Below are 16041 nucleotides of genomic sequence, written 5' to 3'. Positions count from 1 at the left end.
AACTTCATGCAACACTAGATCATGTACCCCAACAATTAATGAATATGACTCAATATAGTCCAGCATAACCTTCAATTAAAATGAAACGTTCACAGTAAAACTTTTTAGTTCCTTTTTTAATAGATTTTTTATTTTTTTTAAACAAAAGGCTTCACCAAAATGTTTTGGTTGAGTCGGACTTGGAACAAACCAGGCGTGCATGCAGTTTTTACCAGACAATGAACACGGTGCAAAAGCAACAACTTCATATAAATCCATTTTATTATTATTATTATTTTTTGTTTGTTTTTTTGTTTAAACCTTATTGATCGCGCATCAGAACTTTGCCATTGACACCGGATGGAGTGAGGGACAACTTAAACCTCATGCCCTTTGGCCAGAGGGCCTGTGACTACAGCACTACATATGCCAGGGGCTTGGATCAGGTACATAAAGTGCTTCTGTCAAAAAAAACATACAAAAATTAAAAAAGAGGGGGTATCAAAACAATGGACTCGGGGAGGGAGGAGAGGACGGGACGAAATTCCTGGACTCACAGATGAACAGGTGGAGATTCTTCTTTTAAAAAAGAGAAAAGGACAGCGGAGTTCTGAGAAAGAGAAGGAGAGGGACCTCAACCGAGGATTAGGCTGGACTTTCCCCCTGGGGGGTTCCTGCGGCCTGATGTCATCCCAGCGGCGGGCTGGGAGGCTGCCGTGGCGGGCTGGGAGGCCTCATTCCTCTGCTCTGGGGCAGGAATGACCTCAACCTCCACAGCGTTATCTAAACATGGGTAAAGAGACAAGATAACATGCCTGCCACTCAAGCATTTAAAAATGTAATACTGCCACTTGAAGCTTTTAAAAACATCTGGTAATAAACTAAATCGATAGACAAAAACTACAAATGTTCAACATTTCAACACTACATACGATACTAAAAATCATATTTCACCTATAATTTAACTAGCATTGTGAATAAAATGAACCTTCTTAGAAGTTTACAGACATGAATATGTAGTCTTAATCTGGACAACTTGTTTAACAGTGGAAGTTAGCAAGAATCATTAAAATAGTCCTTACCAGCATTACCCACATCATTGTCTCCAGTCTAAGAGGAGATGAAGGAACAAAAGATAAGTTATTAGAAAACACAACAGAAAGGAGTAGGCCAAATACATGAAAGTGAAAGAAAATCCTCAACAAGGAATGCCCATTGTTTAACTTTGGGAAATTCCAGATTTATCACTCCCACACACAAACACAGCGTTGCGCCATCTCACCCCGGCGTTGGAGTCCTCGTGGTTGTTGGAGGAAGATTGGGCAGCACATCTCCTCAGTGGGGCTGAGGGCTCTCCACACAGCACTCCGGTGGGCTTCCCACCTGTAGATACACAGAATTGACACGGTTTGAGTCTCAATCCCTGGGAATTGTCTGGCTAATCACCAAGTGATCGAGGGCTTACATTCTAATTTAAGAACATCTCATGCCAGAAGTGATAACGTTTCAGATACTTGATAGAGCAGCCAAACACCTAATCAAGTAGAATGAAACTAAAACTGCTTAGCTCTGCCATTTCATGAATTGCTTTTAATTGCTAAATCACAAGGGGTTGCAAGTTATGACCTAGAAAGGAAAGTTTGGAGGAAGAGTGAGAGTTGAATTGGAAACACTCCAATTCAACAACCAGCCTGGGGACAAGCCAAAAACCACTGTCTCCCCACCTGACCTTTCAGACAGCATGCCGAACTCCCCTACTCAACAGCTGCTAATCAGACAAGTCAGTTGGATTTATCATATACTGAACAAAAATATCAAACAGCAAGAGATTTTACTGAGTCGGAGTTCGTAAGAAAATCCATCAATTGAAATAAATTCTTAAGGCTCTAATCTATGGATTTCACATGACTGGGAATACAGATATGAGTGTTGGTCACATATCTTTGTTTAAAAAAAAAAAAAGGTTAGGGGCATGGATCAGAAAACCAGTCAGTATCTGTTGCGACCACCATTTGCCTCATGCAGCACGACAGTCGCATAGCGTTGACCAGGTTGATGATTGTGACCTGACACGGGAGCATTCACTACAGGCAACGCAGAGATCCTCATGAATATTCCAGAATGGCTCAGACTCAGCCCTGCTGGGATTCAGTGTAGGAAGGAAGATCAATAGTGGAAGAGCTAATGTAATGACTATGGATTGGAGGAGTTAAATTGACAATTTCCTACACACGGTGACAGCTTTTCTTATAAGCTCTGTGAAGCGAACATGAATCACAGCATCATACATGAACACAATCTGCCCTCTTGTGGAGGAAGTTGAAACTTGCATCCCACATAGATTATCTCCAGGTTCGATGAAGTTGAATTTAAGACCTTAAAATGCCACTTGGAATAAAATGTAATATCAATTGTGAGGTCTGCGCACACCTGCTGATATTCCACTCCAGAAATGAGCCCGTTGGCAAAAAGTTGTATATTTAGGGCTGGCTCTTAAAGTGGAACTGACAGAGTTAACTCATTTACAAATGTGAAACAGACAACCATAATTTAAGTACAAAAATATCAAATACCCAGGTCATGCTACAAAACCAAACTGAGGTTTTAAAAATAGGTTATATTTTACCCCCCAAAAAATACATGACGCAAAGTGAGGCATTGTTGACAATATATGGATGCAGTTGAATGCATGGTTAATATAATTCACCAATACATTTCTTGGTAGTCCAAATAATTGCCATTAGGTTGTAAATATCAGCTGGCCTGGTACCTTGTTTGTTTCAGTGACTCAATATTTTTTTGGGAAAACAAAAAAACTGAGACAATGTAACTAATACTGGGAATGTTAAAACAAGGGCAATGATCAAGTCAGTCATATCCATCAAATGTATTTATAAAGCCTCTTTTACGTCAGCCGATGTCACAAAGTGCTGTACAGAAACCCAGCCTAAAATCCCAAACAGCAAGCAATGCAGAAGCACAGTGGCTAGGAAAACCTCCCAAGAAGGCAGGAACTGAGGATGAAACCTAGAGGAAGACGGCTCTGAGGGGTAGGCCAGTCCTCTTCTGACTGTGCCGGGTGGAGATAACAGTACATGAGCAAGATGTTCAAACATTCATAGATGACCAGCAGGGTCAAATAATAATCAGTGGTTGTAGAGGGTGCAACAGGTGGCTAACATGCTGACCAGACAGTACACGTTTAATCTGTGAGCATTGCAAAATAAAATGTACATGTTATTCAATAATTTCATCCAAACTCCTCAAGCGCATCAGACTCCTGCATAGCCAGGTGCTAAAATAGAAGAACTTGGTTCTATTTTAGCCATTTGACGCACTGCATGTCCCACCTCTCCCATCTACTCATTGGTTATTACGAGCATTTACCCACATGGGTCATTGAAAGATGGAGGTCCACACTCCAGTCCGTGATGGTAATGCACCTTAAAGTTGGTTGCCAACCACCATCAAAATTCTATAAATACAACAAAAAAATGTTTTTAATCAAAACCTATGCATTTCAGGTAAAATAACAACCCATGTTAATCTCCCAGGACAAATTAGCAAGCAAGTTAGGGATGCAAACTAGTGAGGGCCCAAAAAGGATACCTTTAGGCAAAAAAACAAGTGACTAGTTTGCATCCCCGAGCATAGGCTAGCTAAATGTTTAATATGCATTTCAACCTTCAACCCCAAAATAAATATACTTGGTTTTGGCATTTTAACATGGGTGTCATGAACGCATTTGGTAGGGATAGACAATCAACATGCACGAGCGGAGTCAGTTTGGTCATCCAGACAGAAAGTCAGGCAACCAGTAGGTCTAGGTTACAGAAAAACAAACATTAAAAAGCAATCGCGAAAGTTGGTGCCATACTGCAATTAGCTGGAAACACAGTTGTCAAAAACTAGCAGTTTCATGTGAGATGAAAATATCTGTTCAACATTTTGAAAATATCTAATATGCATCTAGCATTGGTTGGTAACATGACTAGGATTGTGCCTTTGGCCAGAAGACAATGAAAGAAAGTTAACAAAATAATTGCCTCCACAGTAGTAAAACTGTTCAGGTGTGCAACAATTATGTTTTCAAAGTGCATACTGCCTCCAGCTCATTCCAAAGTGGTGTGTGACACATTGATGAAGACGGCCTTCGGTTGCCTTTATACACTGCTCAAAAAAATAAAAGGGAACACTAAAATAACATCCTAGATCTGAATGAATGAAATACTCTTCTTAAATACTTTCTTTACATAGTTGAATGTGCTGACAACAAAATCACACAAAAATGATCAATGGAAATCAAATTTATCAACCCATGGAAGTCTGGATTTGGAGTCACACTCAAAATGAAAGTGGAAAACGACACTACAGGCTGATCCAACTTTGATATAATGTCCTTAAAACAAGTCAAAATGAGGCTCAGTAGTGTGTGTGGCCTCCACGTGCCTGTATGACCTCCCTACAACGCCTGGGCATGCTCCTGATGAGGTGGCAGATGGTCTCCTGAGGGATCTCCTCCCAGACTAAAGCACCCGCCAACTCCTGGACAGTCTGTGCGGCCCCCCAAAGAAATGCCACCCCACACCATGACTGACCCACCGCCAAACCGGTCATGCTGGAGGATGTTGCAGGCAGCAGAACGTTCTCCACGGCGTCTCCAGACTGTCACATGTGCTCAGTGTGAACCTGCTTTCATCTGTGAAGAGCACAGGGCGCCAGTGGCGAATTTGCCAACCTTGGTGTTCTCTGGCATTTGCCAAACGTCCTGCACGGTGTTGGGCTGTAAGCACAACCCCCACCTGTGGACGTCGGGCCCTCATGGAGTCTGTTGCTGACCGTTTGAGCAGACACATGCACATTTGTGGCCTGCTGGAGGTCATTTTGCAGGGTTCTGGCAGTGCTCCTCCTGCTCCTCCTTGCACAAAGGCGGAGGTAGCGGTCCTGCTGCTGGTTTGTTGCCCTCCTACGGCCTCCTCCACGTCTCCTGATGTACTGGCTGTGCCATCCTGGATGAGCTGCACTACCTGAGCCACTTGTGTGGGTTGTAGACTCCGTCTCATGCTACCACTAGAGTGAAAACACCGCTAGCATTCAAAAGTGACCAAAACATCAGCCAGGAAGCATAGGAACTGAGAAGTGGTCTGTGGTCCCCACCTGCAGAACCACTCCTTTATTGGGGGTGTCTTGCTAATTGCCTATAAATTTCCACCTGTTGTCTATTCCATTTGCACAACAGCATGTGAAATGTATTGTCAGTGTTGCTTCCTAAGTGGACAGTTTGATTTCACAGAAGTGTGATTGACTTGGAGTTACATTGTGTTGTTTAAGTGTTGTTTAAGTGTTCCCTTAATTTTTTTATTTTTTTTTGAGCCGTGTATATATTTACGCTCAGTGTGTCGTCTTGATCGCTGGTGAAAAGTTTGTTTCTGTTGGAGTTTCGTCCTCTCTGTCTTGGTTAGAGGGGACAGTTCAGAGTGACATTCATTTGTTATAGAATGTATGTTTCGACGGTTGCCGTTCTTCGCGTTCAATGATACCGAATTCCTAGCTGCAGACTAGTAATTTATATCAAACACTTGTTCTTAATCTGTCGGTATCGATAGTCTAAGAGTTTAACCACGTGGTATGGTTAAAAGATTCAGCAATGGTCTACAACCTTCGTCCTCTCCTAATGGAGAAAAACATGGTCTGGTGATATTTTCTCAAAGTTGGGTTTTATTCGGAATTGCAGAAAAGGGGCTGTCCCAGGAGGCCTGACCCTAACTGGGCTGAGGGGCGGTCCTCTGATTTAGTTCAAATCAAATGGGAATTGTATTTTCCTTCATTAAAAACAGTCCAAAATCATATTACACAATTTTACAAACAGTATTATGCTCACTCATTCATCTTATACAACAATTAGATGTAAACCTCATATCTGAGGCTATTATATAACAGAGTTATGGTAATGTGGCCACACCGTCTCCCATGAGCTTCCCCAAGTTGTAACAAACGGACCAGTTCGTTTGAGCTAAGCTGGATTCTTCACCGATCTTTTATACTTTCTCCGGAACATGAAATTTGTTCGTACCTCAAGTTCTGTGAGGTGGAAGAAATTCCTTTGTTCTCTATGAAAATGTACTCTGCCTCTTATACTGTGTGGCCATGTGGCAGGGTCTTCTCAGGAATTTACGACCTCTGACCACAGCAGCCTAGTTGAAGGAGGCAGGGAAAGGGGTTTGTTGTACCCAAAGAGGGCAACGTCATTACACTTTGTGCGTGTGATAGACACATAACGAAAACACACGCGCCAATTGAATTCACTAAATCATGCAAATGAACCTATAGACTGATAGGCATGACAAGTCAAATGCATTTACATGGACTGGTATTTTTTCCTCTCCCAGACTATTGGCCAGTGCTAATTTTATGCATTAATTAATGTCTACATTCCTTTTTGCCACATTTATTATTAGACAATATAATTTAAAAGTATGCATTAAGTTATGTGAGCTAAACAAATAAAATGTAGAATATATACATTTTTTATTAATAATGTTACCGTCCCCATGACATCCATGCCCCCACCACAGAAAAATATTGGCAGTAGAACAGCCTTACAGAACAGCTCAGTGACTTACGTGGCACATTTCCAACAAGTCAGTTCATCAAATTTCTGCCCTGGTCAACTGTAAGTGCTGTTATTGTGAAGTGGAAACGTCTAGGAGCAATAGCAGCTCAGCCACAAAGTGGTAGGCCACACAAGCTCACAGATCCAGACTTTTGAAGTGCATACAAATCTTCTGTCCTCGGTTGCTTCACTAGGGAGTTCCAAACTGCGTCTGAAAGCAACGTCAGCACAATAACTGTTCATCGGGGCTTCATGAAATGGGTTCCCATGGCCAAGCAGCCGCACACAAGCCAAAGATCACCATGCGCAATACCAAGCTTCTGCTGGAGTGGTGTAAAGCTCGCCGCCATCAGACTCTGGAGCAGTGGAAACGCGTTCTCTGGAGTGATACATCAAGCTTCACCATCTGGCAGTCCGACAGACGAATCTGGGTTTGGCAGATGCCAGGAAAACGTAACCTGCCCGAATGCATAGTGCCAACTGTAAAGTTTGGTAGAGGAGGAATAATGGTCTGAGGCTGTTTTTTATGGTTCGGGCTAGGCCCCTTAGTTCCAGTGAAGGGAAATCTTAATGCTACAGCATACAATGACATTCTAGAAGATTCTGTGCTTCCAACTTTGTGGCCACAGTTTGCGGAAGGTCTTTCCCTGTTTCAGCATGACAATGCGCCCATGCACAAAGCAAGGTCCATACAGAACGAGATCCGTGTGGAAGAACTTGACTGGCCTGCACAGAGCCCTGACCTCAACCCCATCGAACACCTTTAGGATGAATTGGAATGCCGACTGTGAGCCAGGCCTAATCGGCCAACTTCAGTGACCGACCTCACGAATGCTTGTGGCTGAATGGAAGCAAGTCCCCGAAGCAATGTTCCAACATGTAGTGGACAGCCTTCCCAGCAAAGGGGGGGGGACCCACTCCACATTAATGCCAATGACTTAGGATGAAGCAGTTCGACGAGCAGGTGTCCACATACTTTTGGTCATGTGTACTTTCATTGCAGGAAGAAGGGTAATGCGCATCACTGTTGAAAATGCCAAGAAACTGAAGATCTCATACAACGCTGTGTACTACTCCCATCACAGAACAGAGCTAACTGGCTCTAACCAGGATAGAAAGAGGAGTGGAATACCCCGGTGCACAATTGAGTAAGAGGACAGGTACATTAGAGCATCTAGTTTGAGAAATAGACATCTCACAAGTCCTCAACTGGCAGCCTCATTAAATAGTACCCGCAACACCAGTCTCAATGTCAACAGGGATGCTGGGGTCGCCGCTTGACAATTTCTAACATGGAATAGCCTTCATTTCTCAGGACAAGAATAGACTGACGAGTTTCAGAAGAAAGGTCTTTGTTTCTGGACATTTTGAGCCTGTAATCAAACCCAAATGCTGATGCTCCAGATACTCAACTAGTCTAAAGGCGGACAGTTTTATTGCTTCTTTAAATCAGAACAGTTTTCAGCTGTGCTAAAATAATTGCAAAAGGGTTTTCTAATGATCAATTAGCCTTTTAAAATTATAAAAACTTGGATTAGCTAACAACGTGCCATTGGATCACAGGAGTGATGTTTGCTGATAATGGGCCTCTGCACGCCCATGTAGATATTCCATTAAAAAAAAAAATTAAAAACGTTTCCAGCTACAATATTAATTTACAACATTAACAATGTCTACAGTATTTCTGATCGATTTTGTGTTATTTTAAATGGACAACAAGTCCAAGTCAAAGACATTTCTAAGTGACCGCAAACTTTTTAATGGTGGCGTAAATGTTATGGCTTTTCAATCTCTGCCATACTCTGGATTCAGAGCCATTTAATAGAAAGAGGGTTTTCTTTAATAGTTTCTCTAAATGTCAAACAAGTAAAGTGTGGTGTACTGCAGGGCAGCTCTTTAGGCCCTCTACTCTTTTCTATTTTTACCAATGACCTGCCACTGGCATTAAAACAAAGCATGTTTGTCCATGTATATCTGGTTGAATCATAAGTGTCAGCCGCCACAGCTAACGAAGTACTGAAACCCTTAACAGAGTTGCGACAGTTTTGGAATGGGTGGCCAGTAATAAACTGGTCCTGAACATCTGAACAAAACTAAGAGCATTGTATTTGGTGCAAATGATTCCCTAAGTTCTAGACCTCAGCTGAATCTGGTAATGAATGGTGTGGCTGTTGAACAAGTTGAGACTAAATTACTTTGCGTTACCTTTCATTGTAAACGGTCATGGTCAAAACATATAGATTCAAATGGTTATAAAGATGGGGAGAGGGCTGGCCGTAATAAAGAGATGCTCTGCTTTTTTGACACCGCACTCCAAAAAGCAAGTCCTGCAGGCTCTAGTTTTGTCTCATCTTGATTATTGTCGTCAAGTGATGCAAGGAAAGACCTAGTTAAGCGGCACGTCTTGCTCTTCATTGTAGTATAATTCTTATAAGAAACATTGTGTTGAAAATCCCAAATTGTTTGCATAGTCAGCTCTGACACACACTTACCCCACTAGACATGCCACCAGGGGTATTTTCACAGTCCCCAAAACCAGAACAAATGCAAGAAAAGTCACAGTATTACATAGAGCCATTTTATTGCATGGAACTCTGTTCCATCTCATATTGCTCAAATGTACAGCAAACCTGGTTTAAAAAAAACAGATAAAGCAAACCTGGTTTAAAAAAACAGATAAAGCAACACCTCTTGCCTCTTCCATATTTTACCTAGATAGTGTGTATGTATTGATATGTATGCTACACGTGCTTTTTTTTTAATTTAGATGAAGTTCTGTCCATGAGCTGTTCTTGTCTATTAATGTTCTGTATTATGTCATATTTCATGTGGACCCAGGATAAGTAGCTGCCGATTTTGCAACAGCTAATGAGGATCCTAATAAAATAACAAACAATGTATAGGAAATCTTGCTCTCTCTGGCAACGGCCTGACTCGCACATGACGTGCACACATGGTTGGATAGCTTTTAGAAAAAGTGCACCTCCAGTATTATTTGATGTTAAAATAGTAATAACTGCAACAATTAAGCAGCGGCACTATAATGGAAACACTGTAGTCATCTCAGTTGCATTTAAGACCTTTGAATTTAAGAATCTGAGATAAATGAATTTAAGATTTAAAGACTAAGGACCCGCACTGAGAAGTTTTGATAAATTACATAGGCTACATACAGCTAGAGGCACAGTATAAGTATTATACAAGAAGCTGAGGTAGGGTGATGGGTTACCAGGTGGGTTGTTCCTCCGATGAGCGTGTGGGTCATCTGGTTCAGCGAAGATGTTGGAGGCCATCTTGTTTTTGCGATTGGGGGGCTTTTCCTCATCATTGCCAAAAGAGATGTTGGAGGCTCCTCCAGGGGGGCGCAGGACCCTAAGAGACAAAGCAATGAGAAAAGTATTGAGGAAAATAAAATAACTAGCCTAACTTGTATACTTCTTACTGGTATAGCCTTAAACTAGGATTTGTACCCTCTAAGAGTTCCTACTGAAGAAAAAAAAAAGAAACAAAATAAATACACACCTGTCTGAAATTTTGCACAGGACAAAGGGCATCATCCCCCGGCTATTTTGGGAGGAAGTCAGTGTCTGGTGCGCAACACTACATTAGAGCCTTCCTGACTACTGTCATTATGGTGGTCTGGTTAGCTGACACATTGACTAGAGCTAATCTATGCTGACACACAAAATGCTTTGAATTCATGTTAGAGATGGGCTCCTGCTGGCGCCACTATCTCTTCCTGCAGTGAGTGAACCCACCTTTAAGCCGAGGACTTAGAGGAGGATGAAAAATGGGTGTGACAAAACCATGGAGACCAAATGTGAGGATTTTTAAAGCATGAAATAATCTTTGAAATGGCAAGCTTCTCTGCATTGAGATAATGATTTTTAAAAAACAATACCTTCTGCTAAGATTAACAATTAAAAATATATATTTTTGATTTACATGCCTTATGCTTGCATAAATGTAAACCAGGTGAAAGCTCACTTGATCGATTTTCACGATAACAGACATTTTAGGTTCCCCCATCCCACTTGCCCCAGAGGCACACTACAACCAGCGGGTCATAAAATATCCAGATGTCATTGTAGCCAGTTGTCTCTGTATGTGGGGCAGCTGCTTCGGCCTGATATCAACCTTAATCAAGCCGGCTAAACCAACCAGATGTAAAATAATTTAAGTCTGATTAGCATAGTTGGTTTTGCAAGTCAGTAACTAGCTAGCCGAATAGCTGGTTAGTGAATATTTAATTTGAGCAAATCTGGTTATGGAAGAGGGCTGCATGGTCGTGATTGGCAAAGTGGATACTACTAACGTTAGTCGGATAGAAAAATCACCTTCCACAGGGGGCCCCACCCAACCATAAAATTAACTGTTATTGATTTGCTAGCCAACGACAAGTTTCATGCTAGCAGTCTGGCTCTAGTGTCATGCACCCTGCATTGAATAAAATAAGCAAACGTTGATTCATTTGAAGGCAATCAGTTAGAACCATTAGCATTAGCTTGCTTTTACACACATACGAGCACGTCGTTAGCTAGCTACATTCACTAGCTAAATGCTAGCAAGCTAACGTTAGTTAGCCTGTTCCACATACAAAGAGGCAAATGTCAACGGTGGTTGTGGACACAGACGCATTTAACGTGAAATACATCCTCTCACAAATAATTTAAAAAGCCATTAATACGAACAGGTTAAGAAAATAGTGTCTATTGTTTGACAACTAGCTAGTTAAAGGTTAGCTAGCTAACTTAGCTGTCTAGAGGAGGGCTGCATCATTTGACATTTGGCTGAAAATGCAAGGCTCTTGACATGTCATGATGCTTACCTGGAGCTGCTTTTTGCTCCGGCTTCCATGCCTGAATATATAGTTGTCGTCGTCATTTTATGAGAGGCTGGTAAGAGTTAATAAGCTATTGCAAATAACAAGACGATTTTAGACCAATATTTTACCACCTCAGACTCGTTTTACTCCACCCGGTACAAGCAAAATGATCAATCGGATTTAAAAAAAAAAACCGTGAAGAGGGCGTTTCCATGGTTGAATTGCCACCCACAAAAGGACGATTCGTTCTCCTGATTGGTTCCTGACTCATAAATCATGCATTTGATTGGAGAATTGGTGTACGACCTGCGCGCTCAAGGAAAAGCAAACCGTCCTTAGCAACAAACAAAAAATAATTCATATGATGTCTGAATCTAGAGATGTTATAACCCTCCTTTCTGTACAATCAAACAGTTTGAGATAAATATTTTCCTGACAAATACTTCTGTTTTTACCCCTCATACAGAATCAGTCAGTTGATACAACAGAGAACAATAATGAAAAATCTGACTATATGATTCAGACAGAAGGTCAACCTAGAATGCATTTACACAGGCAGCCCAATTCTGATCTATATTCCACTAATTGGTATTTTGACCAATCATATCAGATCTTTTTCAGAACTGATCTGATCTGAAATATATCAGAATTGGGCTTCCTGTGTAAACAGATGGTTGATAATCATCATGTCACAACTTGGATTTTTGCACATTTATTAAAAATAAAAAACAAATATCTCTTTTACATAAGTATTCAGACCCTTACTATGAGACTCAAAATTGAGCTCAGGTGCGTCCTGTTTCCATTGATCATCCTTGAGCTGTTTCTACAACTTGATTGGAGTCCAACTGGGTAAACTCAATTGATTGGACATGATTTGGAAAGGCACTCACCTGTCTGAGGTCCCACAGTTGACAGTGCATGTCAGAGCAAAAACCAAGCCATGAGGTCAAAGGAATTGTCCGTAAAGCTCAGAGACTGGATTGTGTCGAGGTACAGATCTGGGGAAGGGTACCAACATATTTTTGCAGCATTGAAGGTCCCCAAGAACACAGTGGCCTACATCATTCTTCAATGGAAGAAGTTTGGAACCACCAAGACTCTTCCTAGAGCTGGTTGCCTGTCCAAACTGAGCAATTGGGGAAGAAGGGCCTTGGTCAGGGAGGTGACCAAGAATTTGATGGTAACTCTGATAGAGCTCCAGAGTACCTCTGTGGAGATAAGAGAATGTTCTAGGACAACCATCTCTGCAGCACTCCACCAATCAGGCAGTTATGGTAGAATGCCAGATGGAAGCCACTCCTCAGTAAAAGGCACATGACAGCCCGCTTGGAGTTTGTCCAAAAGGCACCTGAAGACTGACCATGAGAAATTATTCTCTGGTCGGATGAAACCAAGATTGAACTCTTTGGCCCAAATGCCATGCATCATGTCTGGAGGAAATCTAGCACCATCCCTACGGTGAAGCATGGTGATGGCAGCATCATGCTGTGGTGATATTTTTCAGCGGCCGGGACTGTGAGACTAGTCAGGATCGAGGCAAAGATGAACGGAGAAAAGTGCAGAGAGAACCTGTTCAGGACCACAGACTGGGATGAAGGTTCATCTTCCAACAGGAAAACGACCTTAAGCACACAGCCAAGACCAAGCAGAAGTGGCTTCGGGACAGGTCTCAATGTCCTTGAGGGGACGAACCAGAACCCGGACTTGAACCCAATCGAACATCTCTGGAGAGACCTGAACATAGCTATGCAGCAATGCTCCCCCTATCCAACCAGACAGAGCTTGAGAGGATCTGCAGAGAATGGGAGAAACTCCCCAAATGCAGGTGTGCCAAGCTTGTAGCGTCATACCCAAGAAGGCTCGAGGCTGTAATTGCTGCTAAAGGTGCTTCAACAAAGTAAAGGATCTGAATACTTATGTAAATGTAATCAGTGTTTATATAAACTTGCAAAAATGTCAAACTATTTTTGAGTCATTATGGGGTATTGTGTGTAGCTTGAGGGGGGAAAAATAATTTTAGACATTTTAGAATAAGGCTAACAAAATGTGGCTAAAGTTAAGGGGTCTTACCTTTCCAAAGGCACTGTATGTATATATATATATATATATCACAGAGACATATTTAAAAAAGAATCAATTTATTTAACAGATGTGAGTCGATTTAAATGCAGGCTTATTGGAGAACATCAATACAAGTTGCATCGCAAACAACTTCTACAATTATTAAAAAGAATCCATCTCTGAAAACAGTCTGACCAGCAATCTTCAAAACGGGTGAATTAGATGTAAAGAACTTACACACCTTCCAAAAGACATTGTCCAGAATTGTAGGCTTTGATTGCTGGATTAGTTCAGCACATGAAACAGGATCTGACAATGGGTGCCCTCGCTCAGATGTTTATGTACAGAATAAACTCAATAATATACAACCGTATGTTATGTGAATATCAGAATGAATGGTATTGACACGTGTAGAACTAGGTATGCTGAATCCCAAATTGACCCAACTCCTGTAGACCTGAAAGGATTGGAAGTACGGCTATAACACAGCAAGTCGTATTAACATATTGGTCAAACCTATCCAATCTTTTCAGATTGGCATTAAGTGCCTAGGGATAGGAGTTAGAAGTCGACTTGGAATTCAAAAGCAGAGTTTCAGAAAATACATTATTAGGGAACGTAGAGGCGAGCTGACAGGGGAGGTAGGGGTGTTGGTGGGGAACATAGGCCCCTAGTGAAGAAAACCTCCCGTTTGCTGCTGGAACACATCGATTGTGTCTTCATCTTCCATTTCCAACTGACAAAACAAAAGTCATAGTCAAGATCAGTTATAGCATCAGCAATGTATGTTTTTTTCTACCTGTGTAAACATTCTTCGTGGGCAGGATAAAACACGTTTTTCAAATATATTTTAGGGGGGGGTTATTTTGAAGTTTTATTGACAGGTTCAGATCAGAATGTTAAATGGAGAGCCAGATGAGAGGATTATAGGAGAGGAAGTAAGGGATTGAACCTCTGCCTCCAGGGGCCCTATGTGGTCCTGGAGGCAGAACCGGCACAGGATAAATCCATTTGCCAATGAACAGTCATCTCAAACATATAAAAGGAACCAAGGATTTGATCCAACAATAACAAACCTTATCGACCAACTTACTTGTGCTGGTGTGTCTGTCTCGTTGATGGGTTGACCATCAAACCGGAACCGGATTTGCCTAATCGTCAGGCCCTGTGGAAAGGCATCACAAGACACAAAAATTTGAACTGCAAATACGCAATTCTTCAATCAAGGGAACTTGTGCATGGCAATAAAACCCTCAGTCTGAGTGCATGTATACAGGACGTCACGTAGCGAGTACCACTTCCGCTCATACCTTGCGCGAACTCGGGAGCTCTGCCTTGTTAGCATACGAGACCTCCCTCCTGAAGCGTATTACCAGACGGCGCCACATGGAAAATCGCAAGTGGGGATACTTCAGGCTGAGGAGTAGGTTTCACACATCCCCATGTCCTACACATGCATGTTTGGATGTTGCTGGTGCCTTACCTGTCTTTCGCAATATGCTTTCATGAGTTTGCTGAGAGGTGTGTGCCTTTTGATCTTGAACTGCACCACTGAGCCGTCTTGTCCTGCCACCTTCAAGTTGATGTGGTCATTGTTCTCCGTCTTTACTCCTTCCTAAAAACAAATAAAACAGATTCCATGATTAGAGAAGGGAGTGGATATTTGGTACATTCTCTAGTAACTAAACTATCCCTCACATCTAAACTAAGTTTCAAATCACGGATTATGATATTTGGATAGACATTGGTAAGTGCAATGGTCTGCACGGAATACTCCCGATTCATAACAATTACAACAAGCTAATTGATCATGTTAGCATGCTAACAACTGTATGTAGCTAGCTGCCATACTGTTATTCGGGCACGGGCCCTCGACGTTAGCTAGCTAGCCATCTAGGTTGCATCCGCGCATCATGACAAGAAAACACATGAATATGAATTACATTTAAATTAGAAAATTAAACTGATTTTATTGACTGACAAAACATGAATTCACAAAAGGCACATTGTTACTGATATTATTCGCTAGCTAACTACACGCTAGCAGTTAGCTTAGGCAAGCGGTCCAGACCGATTCAGAAATATTTCCTACTAAATCAACCGGTTAAGTAAATTACCTGCTCTAAACCTCAAACCTTTTCAGAATATCATACAGGCCAACATAACGAGAATACAACTTCACTGTAAATATTGCGAATAAAATACGTTTCATTGCTCACCTTGGGTTTTTCGTCTGCCATGGCTGCTACACTTCAGCGACTTTGCGCTTTCTCCACGAAGCTTGGGCAGGAGCGCGACTTCCATCTGCGCCAGTTTGGAGAGCAGTCTGTGCTGCTCTTTTTCCATGACGATACATTTCTGAGCACTCAGTGTGTGCACAGTGTTACATTTATGAGCATTCACAGTGTGTGTGCACAGTGTGTGTGCCCAGTGTTGCTTGTTGGTGTGAAACTAAACTTAAAAATACAAAAGTAAAATGACATTTTCCAGGAGGTTTGATTATTTATAGGCGTTTCCTCGCCGGAAATCAACGTCTGTATGGGCGCAAGTGGGTTAGGGC

At 41.8% G+C, this 16041-nt stretch overlaps 2 protein-coding genes across 2 annotated transcripts; both read right to left on the bottom strand.

Moving 5' to 3' along the window:
- Window positions 1-300: 300 nt before the first annotated feature.
- On the bottom strand, window positions 301-11580 carry hn1 (hematological and neurological expressed 1). The gene is given in 5 exon segments (NM_001160507.1): window positions 301-762; window positions 1062-1089; window positions 1262-1362; window positions 9822-9964; window positions 11421-11580. Coding segments are annotated over 5 exon segments (477 nt in total). The 5' UTR covers window positions 11477-11580; the 3' UTR covers window positions 301-613.
- A 1961-nt stretch (window positions 11581-13541) lies between these two features.
- LOC110493559 (small ubiquitin-related modifier 2) lies at window positions 13542-16031 on the bottom strand. Its single transcript, XM_021567906.3, has 4 exons — window positions 15701-16031; window positions 14965-15096; window positions 14575-14646; window positions 13542-14217 (listed from the first exon to the last, which is right to left on the bottom strand). Exons 1-4 carry the CDS (start codon window positions 15719-15721, stop codon window positions 14152-14154), a joined length of 291 nt encoding a protein of 96 aa, XP_021423581.1. The 5' UTR covers window positions 15722-16031; the 3' UTR covers window positions 13542-14151.
- Between the last annotated feature and the right edge of the window lie 10 nt (window positions 16032-16041).

This window comes from Oncorhynchus mykiss, chromosome 17, assembly GCF_057628025.1.
Source record: "Oncorhynchus mykiss isolate SJ-2025 chromosome 17, ASM5762802v1, whole genome shotgun sequence".
In the NCBI taxonomy this organism is placed as follows: domain Eukaryota; kingdom Metazoa; phylum Chordata; class Actinopteri; order Salmoniformes; family Salmonidae; genus Oncorhynchus; species Oncorhynchus mykiss.
Note: the sequence above shows the minus strand (reverse complement) of the source record. Positions and strands in the feature narration are given on the sequence as shown.

Excerpts from the sequence above, each read along its gene's own strand:
- LOC110493559 (XM_021567906.3), bottom strand. The coding sequence starts at position 15,721 with ATGGCAGACGAAAAACCCAAG. Across the intron at positions 14,647-14,964 it reads AAGCATATTGCGAAAGACAG|GGCCTGACGATTAGGCAAAT; the intron begins GTAAGGCACCAG and ends GCCTTTCCACAG. Across the intron at positions 14,218-14,574 it reads AGACAGACACACCAGCACAA|TTGGAAATGGAAGATGAAGA; the intron begins GTAAGTTGGTCG and ends TTGTTTTGTCAG.